Source organism: Lethenteron reissneri, chromosome 40, assembly GCF_015708825.2.
Source record: "Lethenteron reissneri isolate LAM-NWPU_2019-01 chromosome 40, ASM1570882v1, whole genome shotgun sequence".
NCBI classification, from domain to species: Eukaryota; Metazoa; Chordata; class Hyperoartia; order Petromyzontiformes; family Petromyzontidae; genus Lethenteron; species Lethenteron reissneri.
Genome location: NC_083818.1, coordinates 12,277,110 through 12,298,246, shown reverse-complemented (window position 1 = coordinate 12,298,246; position 21,137 = coordinate 12,277,110). Strand labels below are relative to the sequence as shown.

General features: G+C 50.8%; 2 protein-coding genes across 10 annotated transcripts in view; one reads left to right on the top strand and one right to left on the bottom strand.

The window, feature by feature from the left end:
- Positions 1-565: 565 nt before the first annotated feature.
- LOC133352397 (sugar transporter SWEET1-like) lies at positions 566-9,487 on the bottom strand. Of its 3 annotated transcripts, XM_061568018.1 has the most exons (8): positions 9,404-9,421; positions 9,155-9,248; positions 7,715-7,843; positions 6,821-6,898; positions 4,742-4,865; positions 3,777-3,938; positions 3,178-3,297; positions 566-2,532 (listed from the first exon to the last, which is right to left on the bottom strand). In XM_061568018.1, the coding sequence occupies exons 3-8, from the start codon at positions 7,801-7,803 to the stop codon at positions 2,413-2,415; spliced, it is 693 nt and encodes a 230-aa protein (XP_061424002.1). In that variant the 5' UTR covers positions 7,804-7,843; positions 9,155-9,248; positions 9,404-9,421; the 3' UTR covers positions 566-2,412. The 3 variants fall into 3 exon arrangements, with proteins under 3 accessions (XP_061424002.1, XP_061424001.1, XP_061424000.1); XM_061568017.1 differs by lacking the exon at positions 9,155-9,248 and having other exon boundaries at positions 9,404-9,487; XM_061568016.1 differs by lacking the exon at positions 9,404-9,421 and having other exon boundaries at positions 9,155-9,389.
- A 471-nt stretch (positions 9,488-9,958) lies between these two features.
- CFAP74 (cilia and flagella associated protein 74) overlaps positions 9,959-21,137 on the top strand; it is a 28,977-nt gene continuing 17,798 nt past the window's right edge. For 2 of the 7 annotated variants that reach the window (XM_061567864.1, XM_061567861.1), the window contains exons 1-14: positions 10,074-10,707; positions 12,526-12,598; positions 13,143-13,289; positions 13,441-13,539; positions 14,197-14,301; positions 15,285-15,458; positions 15,817-15,927; positions 16,452-16,554; positions 17,434-17,591; positions 17,955-18,183; positions 18,754-18,945; positions 19,264-19,419; positions 20,285-20,403; positions 21,018-21,084. In XM_061567864.1, the coding sequence (XP_061423848.1) occupies positions 10,428-10,707; positions 12,526-12,598; positions 13,143-13,289; positions 13,441-13,539; positions 14,197-14,301; positions 15,285-15,458; positions 15,817-15,927; positions 16,452-16,554; positions 17,434-17,591; positions 17,955-18,183; positions 18,754-18,945; positions 19,264-19,419; positions 20,285-20,403; positions 21,018-21,084 (2,013 nt within the window). In that variant the 5' untranslated portion in view covers positions 10,074-10,427. The other 5 variants (XM_061567867.1, XM_061567868.1, XM_061567866.1 and 2 more) reach the window with 5 other exon arrangements.

The following is a 21,137-nucleotide window of genomic DNA, read 5'->3' as shown; positions in this document are numbered from 1 at the left end:
CAGAGATGGTGAGGGAGGCACTGGCGGCATGGAGAGACTGCGCGTGGCCAGGCGGCTGACTGGAGCCGCGTGTCACCGCCGGGGCGTCTCTGGCAGAGAACATTCACAGCTCGATTTCGATTTAAAGCTTTCGTGACTGCAGGGATTCATCTTCTTGGTTCTTTCGGTAAAGTCACGTAGAATGTTCTCCACCTGAGGACGGCTGCTTGCGTTGTGGCCGAAACGTCGTGAGAATTATTTAATGTTTTATTTTAATTATTTTATTATTTCCATTCTACGTGACTTTACCGAAAGAACCAAGAACATTCACAGCTCGTTCAGCGACACACGAGGCGATTCAGTCGCTTCATCGCCCACGACCGCCTCAGCCTGAACGCGCCCGTCTCGGCAGCTAAGCAGGGTCCAGCCTGCTGGAGGATGGGAGACCGCCTGGGAGGGCCGGTGGTGGTCCGGGCTTTTGCGGTCTGCAGGGGGCGGCTTTTGGTGCTATGCCACTGCAAACCAGCTGGGTAACTGGATACACGGGATTTTCGTGTAACAAATACACATTTATTGATTGGTTTCAAGGAATTTTTATTAATCGATAAAAGTTGCATCTGTACCACAGATCCTCCAAAGATTCATTTAAACAAATAAACAGCAAATCACCCTCGAACAAAAACACCTCCTCACGGAATTATAAACTCACGTAACACGACCCAGAGGTAAATCCTATCTAACACCACTGGGGGGGGGGGGGGGGGGCAGCGAGAGGTGACGATATCCTTCAAGGTCATGGCGACTACTACACTTAAGTTCAAGCTCACGTCTTTCACGCCGACAACAATGCCAACGTGAAACCAAGGCACGCGGTGAATTAACAATCAATGATTTCCTGCCCTTTATAAAGCCACTGCCGGACAATGGCCTCCCCACGCCTTGTCAGCCATCAGAATCAATTCACCATTCTGGGCTCGGAACCGTGGACAACACCAACCACAACCTTCCTGGACACTCACCAAGTTCCTCACTGCGAGGTGGCGGCGACACAGGAGTCGCCAACAAAGTGTCAGCGTGCGATAAACAAGTGGTGTAAATTCTACATTCCCATGACAGACACGAGTATGTCCAGTCGGCGGCCACTCTTTTGACTTCCCACCCACACAGTGGTCAGTCATTGCATCGAGCCGGGATGGACGGTGGGCTGAGTTAACCCTTGACGAGCAGTACTTCAACTTACAATATAGACGAGTCACGTGCTGTGACAACAGAGGCAGCCCTTTGGATACGCCTGCAGTCACGCGAAACGAGACTGCCGTCCAGCTTCTCAAAGCCGGCCGGCTTCCGTGGCTGTGAAATGCATCACCTTGTGGTGCAGGCTGAGAGGCCTGGGAATGGCGAGCCATCGCCGTGGACGGCTGGGTCAGGGAGCTCACTCGCGCGTCGCAGCACACGGGGCCCACGATCCAATTCCAAGGTTCACAAATCATTCACACCGGTGGAATTAAACAATGCGTGCCATCTGCTGGATGCACGTGAAAGGTCCTGTGAGATTGGCAGGAGTTGGTGATTACACGTGTGAGCGTCTGAGCCGAAATCCCAATATTTTCCAAAGATTAACAAATAGCCTCCATAATAACTACACCCACATTCCCCTTGCAAATGAACAATACAGAGCTGTAACAACAAATAACGGACCTCAATGAGCTGTTACCTGGTTAAAGGGCCGTGAAATGAATAACTGAATATCGGGCTACATTCAATACTATCCGCCGCTTTTATAAATATACTTTATAACAGCAACACAAGCAGTTCCCCACATACAGGCACTTTCCCCGTCGTATTCTTCATTACACAAGATTGTCAAATATAAAAAGTTTATAGTCTTCGTTCCGTCACCAAATATTGCACAAAAACCTCACTGCGGTAAGTTTTAGATTTTTGTTGCAACATTTCCACGACCGGCTCAGAGGCCAATGAGGGCCTGCGGGAGGCTTGTGCATGGTAATCCACTGCACGGCGGGTGCAGAGGGGGAGGCGCAGAGGCCCCGCCGCTCTAAGGAAGCCGCCGAAATGTCGACGCCTCTCCGCCTCGCGCCTCTCGCTCTCATAGCGAGATCGATCGGCCGCAACCTGCCATGAAATCCACACTGCGTGGAGGTTGAGGGAGTGGCAAATAAGGTATTGAAATGTCCAGGGAATATTTGTAACACCCCCATTAGATTTGCCCTGTATTTCTCTCCAAAGCACCACACCATTTTATATTTAAATAAAAAAACGAAAGTATGAAAATAACCATCACCACCCATACAAGAGGCCCAAGTCCCCAGTTCCCTGTGGCAGACGCCACGTGGTCGGTATTTAGTCCCGCGGTCCCTGCAGCCCGTGGAGCCGGGCGCTGCTCCACTGCTTCTGCCGCCTCCCTTGCCCTCGTCACACGTAGACCCCAGGTGGCACCTTGGTGGAGCTGGTTGGCGCCTTGGAGGAGCTGGGGTAGACGAGGAAGAGGGAGAGCTGGCCCAGCCCCAGAAGGGCTCCCAAGAGGTTGGGCACCTGGAGGACAGCGCAGTGGAGGGAAGGCAGCATCAAAACATGGCAACAGGGCCAGAGGTTACGGGGCCAGCGTAGAAACGACCACGTGGTTGCGAGAAACCTGGGTACTGATGCTGCATGTGTGCAACAGCACCAAGCGTGGCTTCACCTCACAAGGCTCCCACCCTGAGCAGAAGCCAAGGTCGTATGTGTAGTCTGATGTCTACAAAGAAAACCAACCGCTTTACCCAGGACAATTAGATCCCTGAGCAATGTGCAAGAGGCAGGAAACCCACAGAGACGAGGGGGGTAACACCTAACGCTCCGCAGAGATCGATTCAATTACTTTGCAGCCAAAAACCTACAACACGTTTTTAATTCGGATCTGAAACAGCCTACATTTTTTCAAAACCAAACATCAACAATCGAGTGCATTTATGTTATCCAAAGGAGCAAATTATAGCAAAAGGCTACAACACCTCGTATTCCCAGCCAGTCTCCCATCAAAGTGCTAACCAGGGTCAACCAAGCATCGAGTCTGCGACTGGGTGCGTCCGAGGTGATGTGGCGGTCGACGCCGATGGAAACCCGCGACGTCAATGCGTCGTGCCCCATGCCCTGCGCTTGGCGCTGTTGTTTACCTCGTGGAGCCCGGGCTGCACTCACCTGTATGAACATGTCTTGCAGCATGAGGCCGTAGATGAACCACTCGGTGCCCACCACGAGGTTGGCGGCGCACAGCGGGAAGGCCAACGACTCCGTGCTCCGCGAGCGCACGACCTCAGCCTGCAACGGCAGCAACAGGCTTCAAACGCGCATCTTGTACTTACAGAAAACACACGCAACAAGTGACGGGCACGTCCATAGGGAGATCTAGATATTTCTCAAGGGGTGCGCGAGAGAGGGAGGGCAGTCATGAAACGTGAAGCCTTTTTAACTCGGGCCCTACACTGCACCGCCGAGTAGCGCATACAATACACAAACAACACTCGACGTCCGACCACATAGCCCCATATAAGTGAAATCAAAGTACATACAGCAAATATTAGGTAGAAGTAACTTAGGCATCGCATAAACCGAATTCCCGTAAAACAATAGAAACCCGTAGTTGTAGTGTACGGGCATGCTGCACTCGATGTGTGTGCACACTGCGCATGGGGTTTGGAGGTTACAGGGGGACTTGCGCGGTGCGTGTGCTGTGCGTGGCAATCATGGTGCGTGTGTGCGGTGCGCATGTTTAGCGTGTTGGCACTGTGCTGGCGTACGAGTGTGGCAAGCGGGGAGCCGTAGTTGACGACGGTCCACAGCGTGCACACCATGCCCAGGTGAGGCCGTGCAGCGTCCTCGTCCTCCGCCAGGTACTTGACGTAGAGCAGTACCGCGTAGAGCAGCAGCGCGGGCCCCACCATGGTACGGTACAGACTCCGCTGCGGACACACGGTACTCCACGTCGTCACCACTCTCTTCATCGTTCAAAATCATCATCGGCGATGATCCACTTCTGAAAGCCTTCCCAAGCTATCACCACCTCTCACGATCCTGCGATACAATTACACTGACAGGTGTGGCTGCAGTTCCAAGACTGAATTTCGTATCTATCAAAGTGCATGCAGGCGTGCGTATACTGCAGAGTAACAAGCCAGAGACTATAAAACAGGTTTTTTTTGGGTTAGATCGTGTAAATATTTAAACGTGTCGTTAAGCCCGCCACCACCCGACACAGCCAATAAGTTAGGTTTGTCACGTAAACAGAAAATGCCAATTCGTTACAAGTACAGCACACCGGTGTGTTAGAGAGCAAAGCCACATTTACAATCTGAGTACGACGTTTCATCAGTCATTACAACTAGCTTCATCAAGCGACAGCCAGATTTGTTGAAAAATCGTCCTGTTTCGTTCCTTAAATAAAAAAGGTAGATGTGATGACATCACTTGTGAGCCCTTCTTGAGAGAAGTGGGGGGGGGGGGATTCATTAATTAATATAAATCGCAATGGGTATCCATTGCCAGTTGGGTTATTTATATGGTAATCAACGTACATTATATGCATGCGCATTAGCCAGAGACCGCTACCCCAAGCGCAGACATTCCTCTGGGCGTGCGTTTTATGCGGGCGACGGCAGGCGCAGAGATTCATCGTCGTACACGGAGTCTCTGGGAGCCGTGAGCTCGGCTGCGGACGGGGCTAGCACTCGCGCTTGCGAGGGGATCCCCGCGAGGGAGGGGGCACCTTGTGCGGCGTGTTCACGTAGAAGATGATGGAGTAGAGGACCCCGATGGACGCCCCCACGGCATTCACGTACACGATGGTGGGGTCACCCAGGAGCAGGCCGTATCGCAGCCACAGTGTGCAGCTGCACACAAAGACAAAGATCCCCCGTATAGCCATAACCGACTGTTGGGGCAAGTGCTGTTAGCGAGCACCTACGAAGCCGGCTCGGTACAACACAGCTACACGCACACACGCACACACGAGCCATCAGCACCAACACACACTACCAACCTGGCTCACACACGCAACACATGCATAATGAACCTGATTCATACACGCAGTCAAGGAAACCAAAACACACGAAGACAAATATCTCCTGTGTGGCCTACACAGAGTATTGGGGCAAGTGCTGTTAACAAACACATATGAAGTCATCCCAATTATCACCTTTGGCTCCCCAGTCGTGATGTTTAGACACTGCACCAGGTATTAATTTACGGCTGTGTCGACCTAGATAGGGGCCAGGGTCAGTGCAGCTATTCGGCACTGTTTTTGGTCATGAGCAGGAATTGAACTCAGGTCACTGGGGTCATAGCAGAGTGTGCTAATCACTGCACTACCTCTGCCCAGAGGACACACTCGCATACCCAAGACCAACTCAGCCAAGGGTATTAACACGCATGCACGTACACAAAGACAAAGATCCCTCGTATAGAACTTAACAGACTGTTGAAGCAAGTGCTATTAGTGAGCACCTATGAAGGCTGGAACGGAACACGAGGGGGTGGGTGGCCAGCACCACACCCGACTCTCTTTGTCTCCCAAGTGGCGATGTTTACCGGTTCAAATAATCGTAACTGGTGTTGGCCGTGAGCGGGAATCGAACTCGGGTCGCCGGATTCATAGCGTAGCACGCTAACTGCTACACTGCCGCTCCCCACTATACACACTCACATACACGTGCAGGAGTGAAGACCATATTCTTTAAAGAGACGTCATTTCCATTCATCAAATCTGGTTTCCATGAGCGATTTAAGTGTGGCGTTTGACAAATGCCAAGGGGAGGGATATTTACATCGTGCGACTGTGCAGGAATAAACCGGCAACACTGCCGTATTTGCCCAGCACAGCGGCATGTTTACAGTGGCCGTGTTTACACAGACACACAGAGAGCTGCCAATCACAGTGAGGCAGCTGCCGTCCGCGTTACAGGCTCCATCTGTCAGGCAACCAGCACTCGTCTCAGCACTCCGGAGCCCCACGCGCACAGCCCTTTTGTCGATCCGCTGCTGGTTAAAGGCCTTCCCATGTCATGCGAGTCTCGGGGGGGTTATTTGACCATACTTCACCACGCTGGTCAGTGTGGGTTTGGCGAAGCGTCAAAATACAAATGCATCTCCAAACTGTGTAGAGAGCAACACGCGAACAGCTAAAGCGTAACGTAAGCAATGAAACAAAGTGTTCAATCCAACCGAGGAGAGTAACATTTACCTTCCCAAAGACAGATCCGTCTCGTGCTCTAGTTGACATCTCTGTGTCATCCCATGGCACACTCGATCCGTTCCTGACCTCTGACCCAACTTTGCTGCACCAATGGGCACATCCGAGCTCTGTCTACTCACCGTACAGCCGCCCCTACACCCCCGAGACACAACGAGGCTGAACGCACTCCTTGTTGCCGCAACCCTGATTGGGACGATCTCCATGACCTTCACCAGAGCTTCTCCTGGCGCACACATACCTGTTGTTCAGGCAAACCACGCGTGGACGTGTGCGTCGACGGCTAATGATGCTATTCTCGCAGGCGGCTCCCTTACAAACGAGGGGCAAAGCATCATGTGCAGCAGCACTTGAGTTGCATCAGCCCCGCACTCCGATTAGCACGGTTAGCTACGTACGGTGCGAAAGAAGTTCGACATACATACGTACATACAGCCCCGTTAAGAGAGACACGGGCGTTGCGGGAGCACGCTAGGTCCGTTCAGCCACAGTCACGAACCCAGCCGGCACACTCTCCCAGGAGCCATGGAAATGCGGAGCGAGTCACGAAGGTCCAGACTTATGCCGCCGTGGTTGCAACGAGCCAGGCATCCTCACCTGACGCAGAGAGACACGAAGGGGAACATGGAGAGCCCCAAGGTGCTGCCCTTTTGCTTGATCTTTAGACAGATGGAGCTGGAAGACAGCGCAGCAGCGCACAAGATCAGACACCGCCCTCCGCCCAGCCATGTGTTCCAGGATCAAATCAAACGATGACTGTCACATAAATGTCATTCGCTAGTAACCCCCCTGCAGGAATAATTAGGTTTTACATCCAACCGCCTGACCATCATTATCAACTATCATCATCATGATACACCACGTCATCGTTCACACCATAACCACCATCAAGAGTGTTAACTGCATTATCATCTTCGTTACCACTCACATCAGCTCCATCACATTACACATCATCTTCATCGCTACTCCTCGCCACCGCCACTATCATCATCTTCTCCATCGACACCACCATCACCCCCATTGCCACCATAACCACCGCTGTCACCATTTACTACATTATTACTAACTTCAAAATGCGCCATCACCACCAATATCCACCACTGCCACAACCGTCAATTAACACCACGATCAGAAAGATCGATCACATTCACCACCTCCACTACCCCACCAGCCTGGTATCAAGTTCGAGTGTGCTCACTAAAGCAAATAAGAACTCAAGAGACCAGGATCAGTCTCATTTGTAAGAGTGAGCTGGGTTGCCAAAAATACACGAAAGCAAATTGATTCCAATTAAGTACAACAATAAAGGCAATATAAAGCGGCGCAAAAACAAATGCATTACAAGAGAAATAAAAAAACACTACAAAAAAAGTCAACATTTAAGAAAATAAATTCTCTGTAGCTATAGTCGGCTCGGACAAATAACTTTTGACATATTTCCGAGCCAACTGTTGCGACACGCGGCTGACTGGTGCGGTGCGTGGACCGTACAAGCCGGAGAGGAAGGAGAGGATGGTGCAGACGGACGCCACCGCGAGTAGCACGGTGCGCAGGGTGGCCATGGTGCCCGGAGAAACCATGGTGGTGCCGCTGGTGCCGCTGGGCACTCAGGGTCGCGACCTGGAAACACGGCGGGGACACGGGGGACATGGGGCCCACAGCCGTCAACACCACCATCATTAGCACCAGCGTCAGCATTGGCACCACGGTCACCACCATCATTAGCAACAACCGCCATTCGCCACTAAGTGGCGGTGACGTCACCACGACGCTTGTGCCAGGCTATGTGCACCTTGAGGCTTCGTGAAGTGTCGAACGCCCACTGGCAGGAGGTCACGGGGCAGACCCAGGTGCCACGGGTCGACTGACTGAGATGAGTGGCATCAGCCATCTCATCTCATCATCATTATTGGCACCACTGTCACCACCATTATTGGCACCACACCGTCACCATCATCATCATTGGCACAATCACCACCGTCACAAACATCATCATTGGCACCACTGTCAACACCACCTATCTCTATCATTTTCAGCACCATCACATCAACATTTCCTTTGCTTTACACCTCCCCGTATATACCAAATCACTGAGTGCACCCGACTGCGTCAGCTTTTGGAGGCTAAGCCTGGCTCGTGCTTCAATGGCAGTCCCAGGTGTTGTAGGTTTGGGCAGCGAGGTGGCAGCAAACAGAGATTACTGAATCTGTGTGTGCGGCGTGGAGCGTTACCCCTGGCGATCACCAGCTGTTGGCAAATGGGGCTGCAAGGGGACCAGCATGTGGCAGTGAATCAATGGATTATTGTATCTATCTGTATGGATATGTTTTTTTCAATAACCCCCTGGTATCATTGGCGTTTGCTTCCCACGCGTCAATCACTCATTTATGTAATTGGCAAAATATCCCAATGCAGCAGCACCCTCTTGAAAATGAATCCTGAGACTCAGCGAGGCTGTCCTGTGTACACAGTATCATCGTGATGATGGGAGACTGGTCTCACGGTGCATGTATACTCAGTACAAAGTCGTAGTGGCAGCACAGAGGTTTAAACAGCACAAGGGCAGCAGCAGACAGCGGAGGCAACAGCAAAGAGACCACAGAGCCACACGTATAGCCTGACAAACAGCAGCACAGGCAACAGGGCACAAGTAGCACTGATAGCCAAGCACATCGTAGGCAAGGAAACACATCACACAACAGCACACCACATCACACCACACCACACAGTACACAGTACGCACATCACAAACAACACACCACACACGACAGCAAACACGGTACTGTACACACTACACACGCAGCACTGTACACATACCAAGCTCGACGCAGAGTGCACACAGTGTACACATCGCACACACAGCACACTCAAACACCACGCACACACAGCACACACTGCACGAACAGCACACGCAGCACACGCAGCACACACCACGCAGATGACGCGCGGGCAGGACGCGGGCCTCCCCGTCTCCACGTGCGGCCTCCACTTCCTGGTCGGAGGACGTGGCAGGAGGCGCGGACTTCTGTCCGCTCACCAACAACAGCAGCAGCAGCAACAACAACACAGCTCACACTCACTCACTGCCCACTCACTCACTGCTCACTCACTGCCCACACACTCACGGCGCGCGCGACTCGCACGGAATAATCCCAACATGGAAAGCGCACGAAGACTCACTCGGGTCTCTGTCCTCACTCCGCCAGGGCACGCCTCCCACTCCCCTCCCTCCCCCCGACTCCTCTACCCCCCCCGGCTCCCCCCCCCCCCCCGGCTCCCCTCCCCCCGGCTCCCCTCCCCCCCCCCGGCTCCCCTCCCACTCCCCTCCCCCCACCCCCCCGACTCCACTCCAACCCCGGCTCCCCTCCCACCCCCGACCCCCCCGACTCCCCCCCCCGGCTCCCCCCCCCCCGGCTCCCCTCCCACCCCCGGCTCCCCTTCCACCACCGACCCCCCCGACTCCCCCCCCCGGCTCCCCCCCCCCCGGCTCCCCTCCCACCCCCCCCGACCCCCCCCCCCACCCCCCCCCGACCCCCCCCCGACCCCCCCCCGACCCCCCCCCACCCCCCCCCGACCCCCCCCCACCCCCCCCACCCCCCCCACCCCCCCCCACCCCCCCCCGACCCCCCCCCACCCCCCCGACCCCCCCGACTCCCCCCCCCGGCTCCCCTCCCACCCCCCGTCCCCCTCCACCCCGACACCCGCTCGCGAGCGCGCACGTGGCGGGAATCTTCCGGAAGAGGAAGACGCAGCAGCAGGAGGAGGCGGCCGCCACCGAAACGCGCGGCGCGGTCGCCACGGCAACGCGTCTCCAGGCTGGAAGCGGCGCGCGAGGCAGCAGCTGGTAACACGAAGAGCGGCACGATCGCGACTACTCACGCTACTTATACTTGTTTTACGCACACACACACACGTATATATATAAACCCCCCACTATTATAGACACTATTCTACTTGCACAGTATGCAATCATAGTAACGACACAATGTGTATACAAGTTTCACACTGACCACGCTCGGGGTGCGATCTCGTGCCGCCCGTTCTGGTTGAGCGCCCGCCCCGACGTGCGACCCCGAGCTGCGGGCTTCGTTCTCCCGGCGCGGCAAGTTTCTTAAACCCTCACCCCCTTCCTCCCGGGCCTGGCCTCTGCCCACCCAGCGGTTTAAATGAGCATTGTTCAGTATGATAGGAGGACTTCCATCCGATGTACGTGATGTACCATTGGCATGACAATGGCGATAAGAATCGCTGCTGTGCTGACAGGCGTGTGTGGTGGGGTGGGAGGGCCGCCCAGGAGATGGATCTCCCCGTGGAGGAGCCGCACGAGTGTTCGTCTCTTGCCGAGGGCGAAGCCGCGATGGGTGACGGAGCGGCCTCCGAGCCCGCGGCAGCCGACGAGACGCGGGGCACGGAGCGTGGCCCGGCCGATGACGATGTGGGAGAGCAGCAGGCTGGGCAGCGGGGAGAGCAGCAGGGGCGTGCAGGTGCTCTTGATGGCCGAGGGCAGCCGAGTCGGGAGGGGGCTGTGGTTCGTGTTCGCTTCGCGGTGTTGTCCTGCACGCGGGTGTCAGCCAGCACTCTGAAGACACGGGTCGATGATGACTCGTGCAGATTGTTTTGAGACTCTTAAACCCACAGGGCTGAGGTGACCAGGAGATGGCAGTCCAGCAAGTAGGTTTAAAAAAATTGTGTGGGGTTTTGAGTGTGACTCCTTTTTATCAATTTTGACTTAAAACTTTCGTGACTGCAGGAAATCATATTCTTGGTTCTTTCGGTAAAGTCACATAAATAGAACATTTAAATAAATAAAAAATAGCTTTTATTTTACATTTTTATTTTCTATCTCCGTGAAAGAATCAAGAATATCCTTTATATTGGGGTTTTTTTCTAGGCATAGTACTTCAGTCATATGCAAAACTCTCATGGAGTTTAGCATATCCCAATGAAGCAGGACCCTCCTGAAATATAGCCTTGAGACTCGTTGAGGATTTTCTAGAAAGTAATAATTTTGCAACGAGCTGGATGTCTCACTAGCACAGCCACCGTTGCGGTGGTTCGCTTACATTGGCAGGCCAATCCCTCACAATGCAGTGGCCACCTCCACAGCTGCGTCGTAGTGGAGGTAGCTCAGCTCTCCGATCTCACATTTACACGCAAATTCCATCTCTAGCCCCGCCCACTTACCCTTGGGCTAAACCCATCTGAAACCTATATAACATCCTGCTGCAGCAGATATTTTTTCACCTGATGACGATTGTTTGTGTTGCGATCGAAACGTTGTGATTTTTTTTTTTCTATCGACTTGGCTTTACCGAAAGACCCAAAGACTATAAAGTAATCATTACCGTGCAATATGCTGGTTAATCCTCTCTCAATGTATAGAGTGGCTTTATATCTCAATTCGTCTCAGCCAAATTCTCAAGTAAATTTAACAAAATCCGGTTCACAACACTTTGTAGATTGTCGGCGTTGTTTGCATTAATAATTCACTTTCAATTTTCTTCATCGAAATATTTCACCTGGAAAATCCCTTGCGAAGGAAAACCTCATTGACAAGGCTACCCAGGCTGTCAAGTGACACACGCAGGCCACCTCTAAAGATCCTGTGACGTCTTTCCCAAGAGTAGGCCACTGAGTGCCAGCATCACGGTACAAATTTACTACGTTTAAAAATTTACTCACAAATTACTCAGTTGGATTTTTACATTAGCAATCATCTCCCCCTACTGGCAGCTGTGCAATTGTTGGCACCAGTATCTGGCTGTCTTCCAGCTTGTCTGTGGTTTCCTTCCCGAATGAGCCATTTTGGACCAAATGGTCCCATATCATGAGTAAGCTTCCCGATGTTCTGATATAACAGCAAACACGTAATCAACTGAACTGGCATACGAATATGATGTCTACCCTTGGCTGAGGATCATCAGTGGATCTGGACACCAGTGATCCCAATTGGACATGTCTCGACTTTAAGCTCAATCTTCCATAATGGACTGAGCATAGTGACCACTCCACTGTGTTTAAAGTATAACTCCTATACTATACAGTGAACCTATGCAAACAGATAACTAATCTTCTGCATGAAATTACGTTTATATTCCTATAAAGCATGTGTATGTAATTTATGGTGTTTAGTTCTGCGCAATTTTTCTGTTAACCAAATGTATAGTTTTCAATCTCCAGCATACAGGTAAAAGTCTAACATATATCTGCAAAGAGGTGATGATGATGAAGCTCCCATTGGTGGTGTTGCTCAGGCAATGAATGGGCGCTGTGAATCCGTGTTGTATGTGTGTGGCTCTCAGCCTGGGAAGCCGAGCACAGCGCTGCTGAGATGGAAGGAGATACTTGGGCTCTCAGCCAGGAATTAGACTCCAGGCAAGTCAATCCGTCACTGAACTCTACAAATGAACCCTCCACTCGAATAATCCATTGTTACGCAATGCTGTGTGGGAAGACCGTTTGCATCTTTTTCTCGCGTGTTAAGATGTGTGTGCTGATAACTTATCCTACTACACATACGCTTCATACGAACTGGCTATGCACAAGCATTAGGTTTCCATCGTCTTGATTTTCATATTTCCAGTTTTAACTGCGAGTCGCATCAGCAGAGAGTGGCCTGCTAAACAAATGCTGCTCTGCTACCTGATGTTACAGGCAAGATCTTCGACCAACACTGTGGCTGTTTCATTGCAGCAAATATATCCAGAAGACCCATTGGGTGACTGATCGACATGCCATTTATATTTTATACGGAGAAGCAGACCGCTGTCTGATTATTTATCCATTACCTACGTGTTGTTCTACCATTGTATACAACCGAGCATGTCATGTTGTTCTACCAGTAGATCACACACACAACACGTTTAGTGTATAATCAAGGAATGTCCGTCTCTACCAAAACTGTGCGCTACGTGCACAGCAGCGCTGCTCTGCAGGAGGCTCAACAGCACGCGGAAGATGTGCGGTTGACACACGCGGAGAAGGCTCAGCTGTACACACTGCGACGTCACCTCGACCAACTCTGGGAGGCCAAGAGCCAGACGGAGACGCTCATTCAGCAGACTGGGTCAGAACGCCCTCACGGTGACACAGCAGAGTCCCCATGCCGTAACAGCAGCAGTACAACCACGAGGCGCTGTAGCTGCTGTGGTCATAGTGAAACCGTGGCGTGTGAGTGAGGATGTCCCAGCTTACCGCTGCTGCTGCTGTGTTGCCAGAGAGGAGCTGCGAGGGAGCCGGCTGAGGGAGCAGGAGCTCCGCAGGGAGCAGCAGATAACGCAGCAACAAATGCGGCAAGCGGCGGACGCCACCAGCACGTGAGGAGGAGGAGGAGGGCCTTGGGAGCCACGCGGCGTCCGCAAGGCGCCGCGTGGCCCACCTCGCCAGAGCGCTCGGCGTTGTCTGACGAGCATCGCCGTTGGTAGATCCTCGCTCTTGTTTACAAGCGCGATGGTCTACGTTGCCATGCAACACATCAGGTGTCAAGGTGTCGCTCTCCCTAGGAAGAGGTTTTGTCTGTCTCGGTGGGCTCCAACATAGTTACAATTAAATCTCACGTGTATATCCAATTAAACATCGCTGTCTAACACATTGGCAGCATCGCACTGTGCATGTCACGAGACCCACGTCGAGTGCGTTGGATTGTACGTTTCGAGTTTGTGTTAAAGGTAAGGGTGTGTTTAAGTGATCTGTAACACTGTTTTTAGTTGCATTATAATTGAACGTTTTTATTCACTTGTCGTTTGTGCATTTAAGTGACAGTATAAATCTGAGCCATTTACTAACAGATGCCATTTAAAGAAAGGCATGTGTTCATGTTTAAACACAATCAACTTGACCTAACACATTTATTTGAAAGGACAGGGAATGTAGTCTTGATGCTATTGAACTCAAACAGAACTGTCTACGATAGCTGTGATGAACAATGACCTCCTTACACGGTTCACCGACATGACTGATGCTTGTTTTTCCAGTGCCGCTATGTCCCTCTTACAAAGACAAGAAACACGAACGAAGGAGGAGGTGGATACAGAGCAGTCACTACAGGACACCCTCAGCCAGACTATCTCCCAGCACCAGTACGTTCTGCACAATTCACCACTGCCCAGTCATACTCAGTGGCCATTAACACAGTCAATAGCTATCTGCAGCTGCTAAGCTGCCTATTATAGCAAACACAAGATATGTTTCCCGCTTTTGTTTCAGGTTAGTAACACTACCTAGCGACTTGCTGGCGAATGGACAGGTTGCCTTTGCAATTGTATTAGTCTGCTAACAATTTGGCGGAATAACAATTTTTCTATTTTAACAGAAAGCCGAAGAAAATGTAAGAAATTAAATAAGAATATAAAATTATTATTTAATTATATTTTTATTTAATTTCTTTCTACGTGACTTTACCGAAAGAACCAGAGTAATTCCTGCAGTCACGAAAGCTTTTAATCTAGTTTTAAATGTAATAACTTAATTGTTTGCCAAGAACATGATACTGAGCGAGTGTCGCACTACCGCTATCGTCATCACTGGCTGCTCTCTCTCCTTTGTGAGTGGGAATTGTCGGAGAACGAGGTACAGTGAAAATGTAATGTGTAGACATTAAAACCAGGACTTCTGCTCTCAGCAAGTTCTTATCTGCTGAAAAAAGTCGTAATTTATTAGCCTATATGAACATTCTTTCACAAAGAGGAGGAAAAAAATTATTGCCACTTTAGATGGCACTAATAAATGCAATAACATATTTTGATTTATGTACTGTCTAATTGCAACTACATCCCAAGATGCTGTACAGAAACAGTGGGCATATATTGATTTCACGGAGAGAGGCAGTCGGTCTTCGGCAGATTAAACACGGTCTTGAGCCTTGCAGCATTGACAGGGGCAAGGAGTGGACATGACGGATGGCTGGGGGAATGGAACTCCAGAATACTGGGGCAGCGTGGACTAAGCTTGCGGTGCATGTGACATGCCCCCATGGTCTAAGGTTGCGGTGTGTTTGACGTGCCCCCGTGGACGAAGCTTGCGGTGCATGTGACGTCCCCGCGCCTGCCCACGTGCGCTCCAGGCTCGCGCTGTGCGCCCTGGACGTGGAGCTCGGGCGCTTTAGCCAGGTACAGCAACACGTACAGGAGGCGGAGCACGCCATCGCCACCCAGCAGCATGAGCGGGCGGAGGGGCGCATCGCGTTGGAGACGGCCAAAGCCACCGCGGCACAACGGAGCGTGGAGGCGTGGAAGCGGTAAGAGAGAGCGACGAGGTGGAGCATGGTCAGATAGCTCCCATGGGCCGCACAGCAAGGGGGGGCCCTCATCCAGAAGTGGGTTGACAATGCTGTGCATGTACACCTTTAATGGATTTCCTGCTCAACTGGCTATGTACGGTGCGAAAGAAGTTCAAGTTCAACTGAGCAATAGGAAAACCACTGTTCACTTCCCTCCAAAGTGGTGCTCATTTCATTGACCCAGGAGGGATGATGGGCTGATGCATGTACAATAATAAGCTAGCAAAGCACCGAGAAACACTTTGGAAATGTGTATGCATGTCGTGCTGCTGCTCCTGGGCATGTCGTGCGATGCAAGTCGTGGGTTTATTCACAGGCAGCGCTCACAGGAAATGATGGCGCTGGAGGAGAGACGGCGGCAGGCGGCGGAGGAAGTGGCTCGCAACCAGCAGCGCGCCAGGCACTTCCTCAGGGACACGGTGGCCAAGTGAGGGCTCGCACCGCCAGCAGGGCCTGTACCAAACCTCGGGTCAACCACTCTTGTGTCTTTTGTAGTGACTTCAATCACAATGTGATTTAAGTTGTAATTTCACCCCAGAGCGTTGCTATAATTGTAATTATAATGGACATGGTCACCCAGATTCATTCTTGCAAATTCGACTATGTTTGTCTCTAGAGTTCTCACCTCGTTAAAAAATAAAAAAATAAACTTGCTCACATGTCTGGTCTGAAATAGCTGGGTATTATTAAAGGTGAGGACTCTAAGCCCAGATTTTGTGGCCAAGACAAGGAGATAACTGATTAATTGTAACAAACTTCAGCAAATGTGTTTTTGCTGTAAAATTAATAGACTAATAATTATTTTAAAAATGTGATTTTTTTTTAAAGTTGCAAGTGTGATGAAATATGGCATTGTTAACAAATACACGTATAGGCTTTAACGTCGCAGGCATGAAGTGTAGTTGAGGTGGTGGCACTGTGTGCACTGTGTGCACTGTGTGCCTCCTACAGGGCTCGCCAGAGGGAGGCTGAGGAGGAGGAGAAGGTTCGGCAGGACAATGGCCGCAGGTTGAAGTCCATCATGACTCTGAAGCAGAGCATCGCAAACAACAAGGTCTCTGCACGACACTGACAGTCCACACGAGTCACGGTGCAAATCCGCTGTCTTGACTTAGATCTATGCCTTATACCGTTTAAAAATCCACACCTAGCCACTTGCGAAGGTCCACTGTAGCCAAGCACAATGTGTGAAACGACTGTCTGCTGGTAAAAATGTATAAAAACTTACCCCACATATATTTCTCTTTTGGTGGGAGATTCTCTTCTGAACACACTGTACAGTGCAACAACTTCAAATCCACAACTCAAGGGTATGAGCTACGTTGAGAAAACATTTGTCCAATGGCATTACCCTCGCATGCTGATTGCAGAGAGACACTGTAGGAAGTGATTAGTACTGCATATGCATGTGCATTATGCAGGATTAACAGCATCAAAGGGAGCTGCAGTTACTGCTGCTGCAGCAGTTGCTGCTGCTGCAGCAGCAGTAACTGCAGCTCCCTTTGATGCTGTTAATCCTGCATAATGCACATGCATATGCAGTACTAATCACATTCCTGCATTTCCCATAAATATGCTAAATTCCTTTTGATATGCAAATTCCTTTGTCAATGCGCCCAGCTTATATATATGCACCAAGCTCGTGTGCTGTTTCATTCAGACTCTGTCGCCTCGACGGACCTGGTTTTCACCTGAGGACGGCTGCTTGCGTTGTGGCCGAAACGTCGTGAGAATTGTTTTATTATGTTTTATTTTTATTATTTTATTACTTCCCTTCTACGTGACTTTACCGAAAGAACCAAGAAGATGACTGTAGGACTTGAAGAAACCGATAACAATTGTCGCGTGGTCCCGAGTGTTGACGGCGAGAGTGCCCGCTGACAATTGTGCCGCTGGCGCTGCCTACACGGTGCTGCTGCTGTTGCGGCTCCAGGAGAATCTGCGGACGCTGAGGGCGCGGCAGGTGGCGGAGCAAGCGGCTCGGACGCAGGAGGAGGAGCGGGAGAGGGCCGCCATCCTTGCCAGCGGAGGAAACCCGACTGAAGTCCTTCTCAAAAGGAAGCGCTTGGAAGAGTTTGAACGGACAAAAAGGTACGCGCTGCTGTGAATCTGTATTTGCCTATGACCAGGCGGACGTGTGGCCAATGTGTTGTGTAAGAAATACTTTGATTCTGTATGTGGAGAGATGGATTTTTGAAGGAGACATATTGTCTGCTTATTTATTTTTTCATGAGACCTTGGAAGCAAGGCAGGATTGAGCCTGCATAGTTATTGCATGAATTACCGCAGCAGGTTGTTATAGGCTATGGGGCTATGTGGTGTTTAGCAGAGGGTAATACAGCAAACCAAGGGCATCAAAAGTCACCAAGACTTTACGCTTTGCCAAATATTCACAGCCGTGGTGTCCCATTAAGACCCGTGCCTAAATCTGGCCCTGCATGGTTTATTCTTCAGGGAGTTTGAGGAGCAGGTCAAGGCACGTCAAGTGGACATCATTGAACACATCTTGAAAGAGGAGGCGGATATGAAGCGGAGAAGCAAGCAGCAGCAGCGGCGGCAGCACCTTGCGGCCGCCACAGCATCCCGAGACGCAGAGAGAGCAGCGGGGACGCGGCTCGCCGACCCCAGGGTCATTCGGCTGCTTGAGGAGGCCCTGGGGGAAACCGGGAACAGCCAAGCGCCGGTCTGTGTGCCCATGACACACAGTGGACATTCACCTGGAAATGCACAGCATGTTTAAGTATAAAAGTTCAAACCATCTGCATGCTAGGGTCAAGTATTAGTACTCGTCATTTCTTTAAGTGGCTCTGGGCCAGTGGCAAGCACCAGTCTCTGCATAGGACAACCACTGTTAACTTCCTACCAAGTGATGATCGTCAGCCGGTGTTTACTTCACCAATGCAGGAGGGCCAATGAACCAGATTAACACTGTGTCTTGTGAGCTTGCTCTACAGGGGTCTACAGTCTGGGCTGTCTGTAAATAAATCCAATGCTTTGTGGCATCTGCTTTTAGGCAAGACTGTTCTAATTGAAATCAATTTCCCTTTTTAATTGCTTTAGATTTGTCAGCAAGGTAGCAAAATCCATGTTGTACTTTACTATGCTTCATCTATGGTCCCCACACGAACCAGTGTGGCGAAGTATGGTCAAACAACCCCTACGGACCACTTGTATTTCATCAGAGGATTGACAACAGGGCTGTGTATGTTCGACAACGAAACCTGTACGAAACCTGTACTCTGTGACGTCTCAGCCACTCAGGTGTCGCTCTCCCTCCCCGGACTCGGACGGAGACGGGGAGCATGCGGGGCTGAGTGCACTTGGGGAGACAGTGGCCATGGCCACTCGGAGCCCGGGGGACGAGGAGGAGGAAGATGATCTGATTCAGTCCGAGTACCCGGGGCTCTGGGAGCCGGAAGACGAGCAGAGCACAAAGCGGGATTCCGTGAGTGTCACTGGTGGCGAACGGACGCGTGAGTAACAGTCGGCTTTGGCATCCTGAAGTAACACAGCGAGACAGACCATGACAGGTTGGAAAAAACTAACAGAGCATGCACCATCGGTCAACCTTAATTTGTATCATTTTGAGCATAAAAATATTTCAAATGTGGAAATTAACTGATATAGCGGCATGATGTCATAGGCTTTTTCTTTTCGTGCACAACTTGCAAAAGCTCGTGTAATTTCGGCCTTTATTGTAATGTTAATTTATTCAGACCTCTTTTAATAATTTATTGCAACATTTACTCTCGCTTGTGAGCAGGCCACTGGTCAGGACGTGAAAACCCATCCGTTCAGACCCAGTAAAGCAGAGGGAGGAGGCCCCGTGCTGAAGGAAAAGCCAAAGGGCCAACGCAGACTGGGGCTGACGGTTCAGGGCCGCTCCTTTTCCAGCAAGCCCAACGTCATAGCCTTCAAGGTGGGCATCCCAGTGACACTGTGCAGGCCACCTGTTGGCCTTGCCACACACAGCATTTGCCAGGTCCTAATCAAGCCACAACGGTGGCTCGGCTCTGCTGTTGGCACTCGCGGTGCGCAGTGAAGGGTGATTGATGCTTGCTTACCCGGCCCGTGATACGTATTTTATTTTCCACACACGCTTACGTGAGTGCTTTAAACTATACATATCGTGGCCTGTTTGTAGCCTTGTTTGCCTGCTTTGATACTGTGCAATGCCTTGTTTCTTAAACACAAGCCACAGTTATTTGCATTGTCACTTATTTTTGTTTTGAAGAGCGATTGCTCATCATTTGTTATTTGCAAATGCAGTATTTATTATTAATGATGGCAGCAGTATTTTTCTAGCATGTTGTTCCTTCGGTAAATCCGATGTACTAATTTACTATAGAAGTACATAAACCTAGGTTACGTGTGCTTTTGAGCAGCAGGGTGGTGCAGTGGTAACACTTGTGCCTCACAGCAAGGAGGTCCTGGGTTCGATTTCTGACTTGGGCACCTTTCTGTGTGGAGTATGTTCTCCCCCTGTTCTGTCTTCTCTGGGTTTTCTGGCTCCCTTCCAAATCTTAAAAAGGCCTAAACAACCGGATGCTAAGACATTAACTGCAAATTATTACATTTGGATTACACGTAGCAGCATTGCTCCCTCCTGCGATAACTTAGCAGGACCCTCTTGAAAAAGAGTCTTGGGACTCGGTTAAGCTTTCCTGGCTAAACAAGCGATGTAATAATTTAGAGGTATGACTGGTCAAGCATATCAGATAGATACAATTAGCACGTGACTATTTTCTGTATTAAACACTATTCTTATGTTGCTGTCTTCCCAGAACTTTGATGTTGGCAAAATATACAAGTTGAAAGTGGTTCTCACCAACGTGTCTTACACCAGCAACTTCTGCCGCTACAAGGGCATGAGCGAACATCTGGAGGACTACGTCAGTGTGCGGTTCGTAAAGCCAGAGGCACCTTCCAGTGCGGAGAGGTCAAGAGAGCGTTGTGCCTGTGTTCACGCTCTCAGTGTGAATGCAGCAGTCACAGCCTGGCCGTCCTCTCCATTCCTGGCAGTTACTTTTAATTACAACCGGGTGGGAGCTCATCATTGTTTAATCATTACTGGGAATTCTGATGATAAGATGTTGGAGGGAGATGTGACCAAGATGATTCTACAAAGGAAAATGAAAGCGGAAAAAAGAGGGGAAGAGGAAGGGAAGAGTCGGTGGGAGAATGTGACCAATAGGATGGAACTGTCCGCGAGAGACGGTGAAGATGTAACACGTGGAGAGCAGCTGCCTTGCGCATCGACCCTCCATTATGAGGACGACACGAGATAGGTGGCTCATCGAGACTGCACGTTTACTGTGCAAGGGAAACATGGGTGCAAAGGAGAACTGTCGTTTAAGTCTAAATCGCAAATCCGATGCTAGCAGGCAGTGTTATGTAAGTAAAGCTGATCAAACAAGCAAACAATGAGATGCTAATTTCAAGAATAATACACAACCCTGCTGAATATTTAAAACCGGACTGGATGCCGTGCAATGCATGTAACGTGTGCCCCGCCAGGTTCAAGCCTCCGGGACAGATGTCTGCAGGAATGTCCTTTGAGCTGATGGTGACCTTCGAGGCGACAGTGAGTGCCAGCAGCCACACGAGGAGGGCTTCTGACGGAGCGCAGGAGCAGTC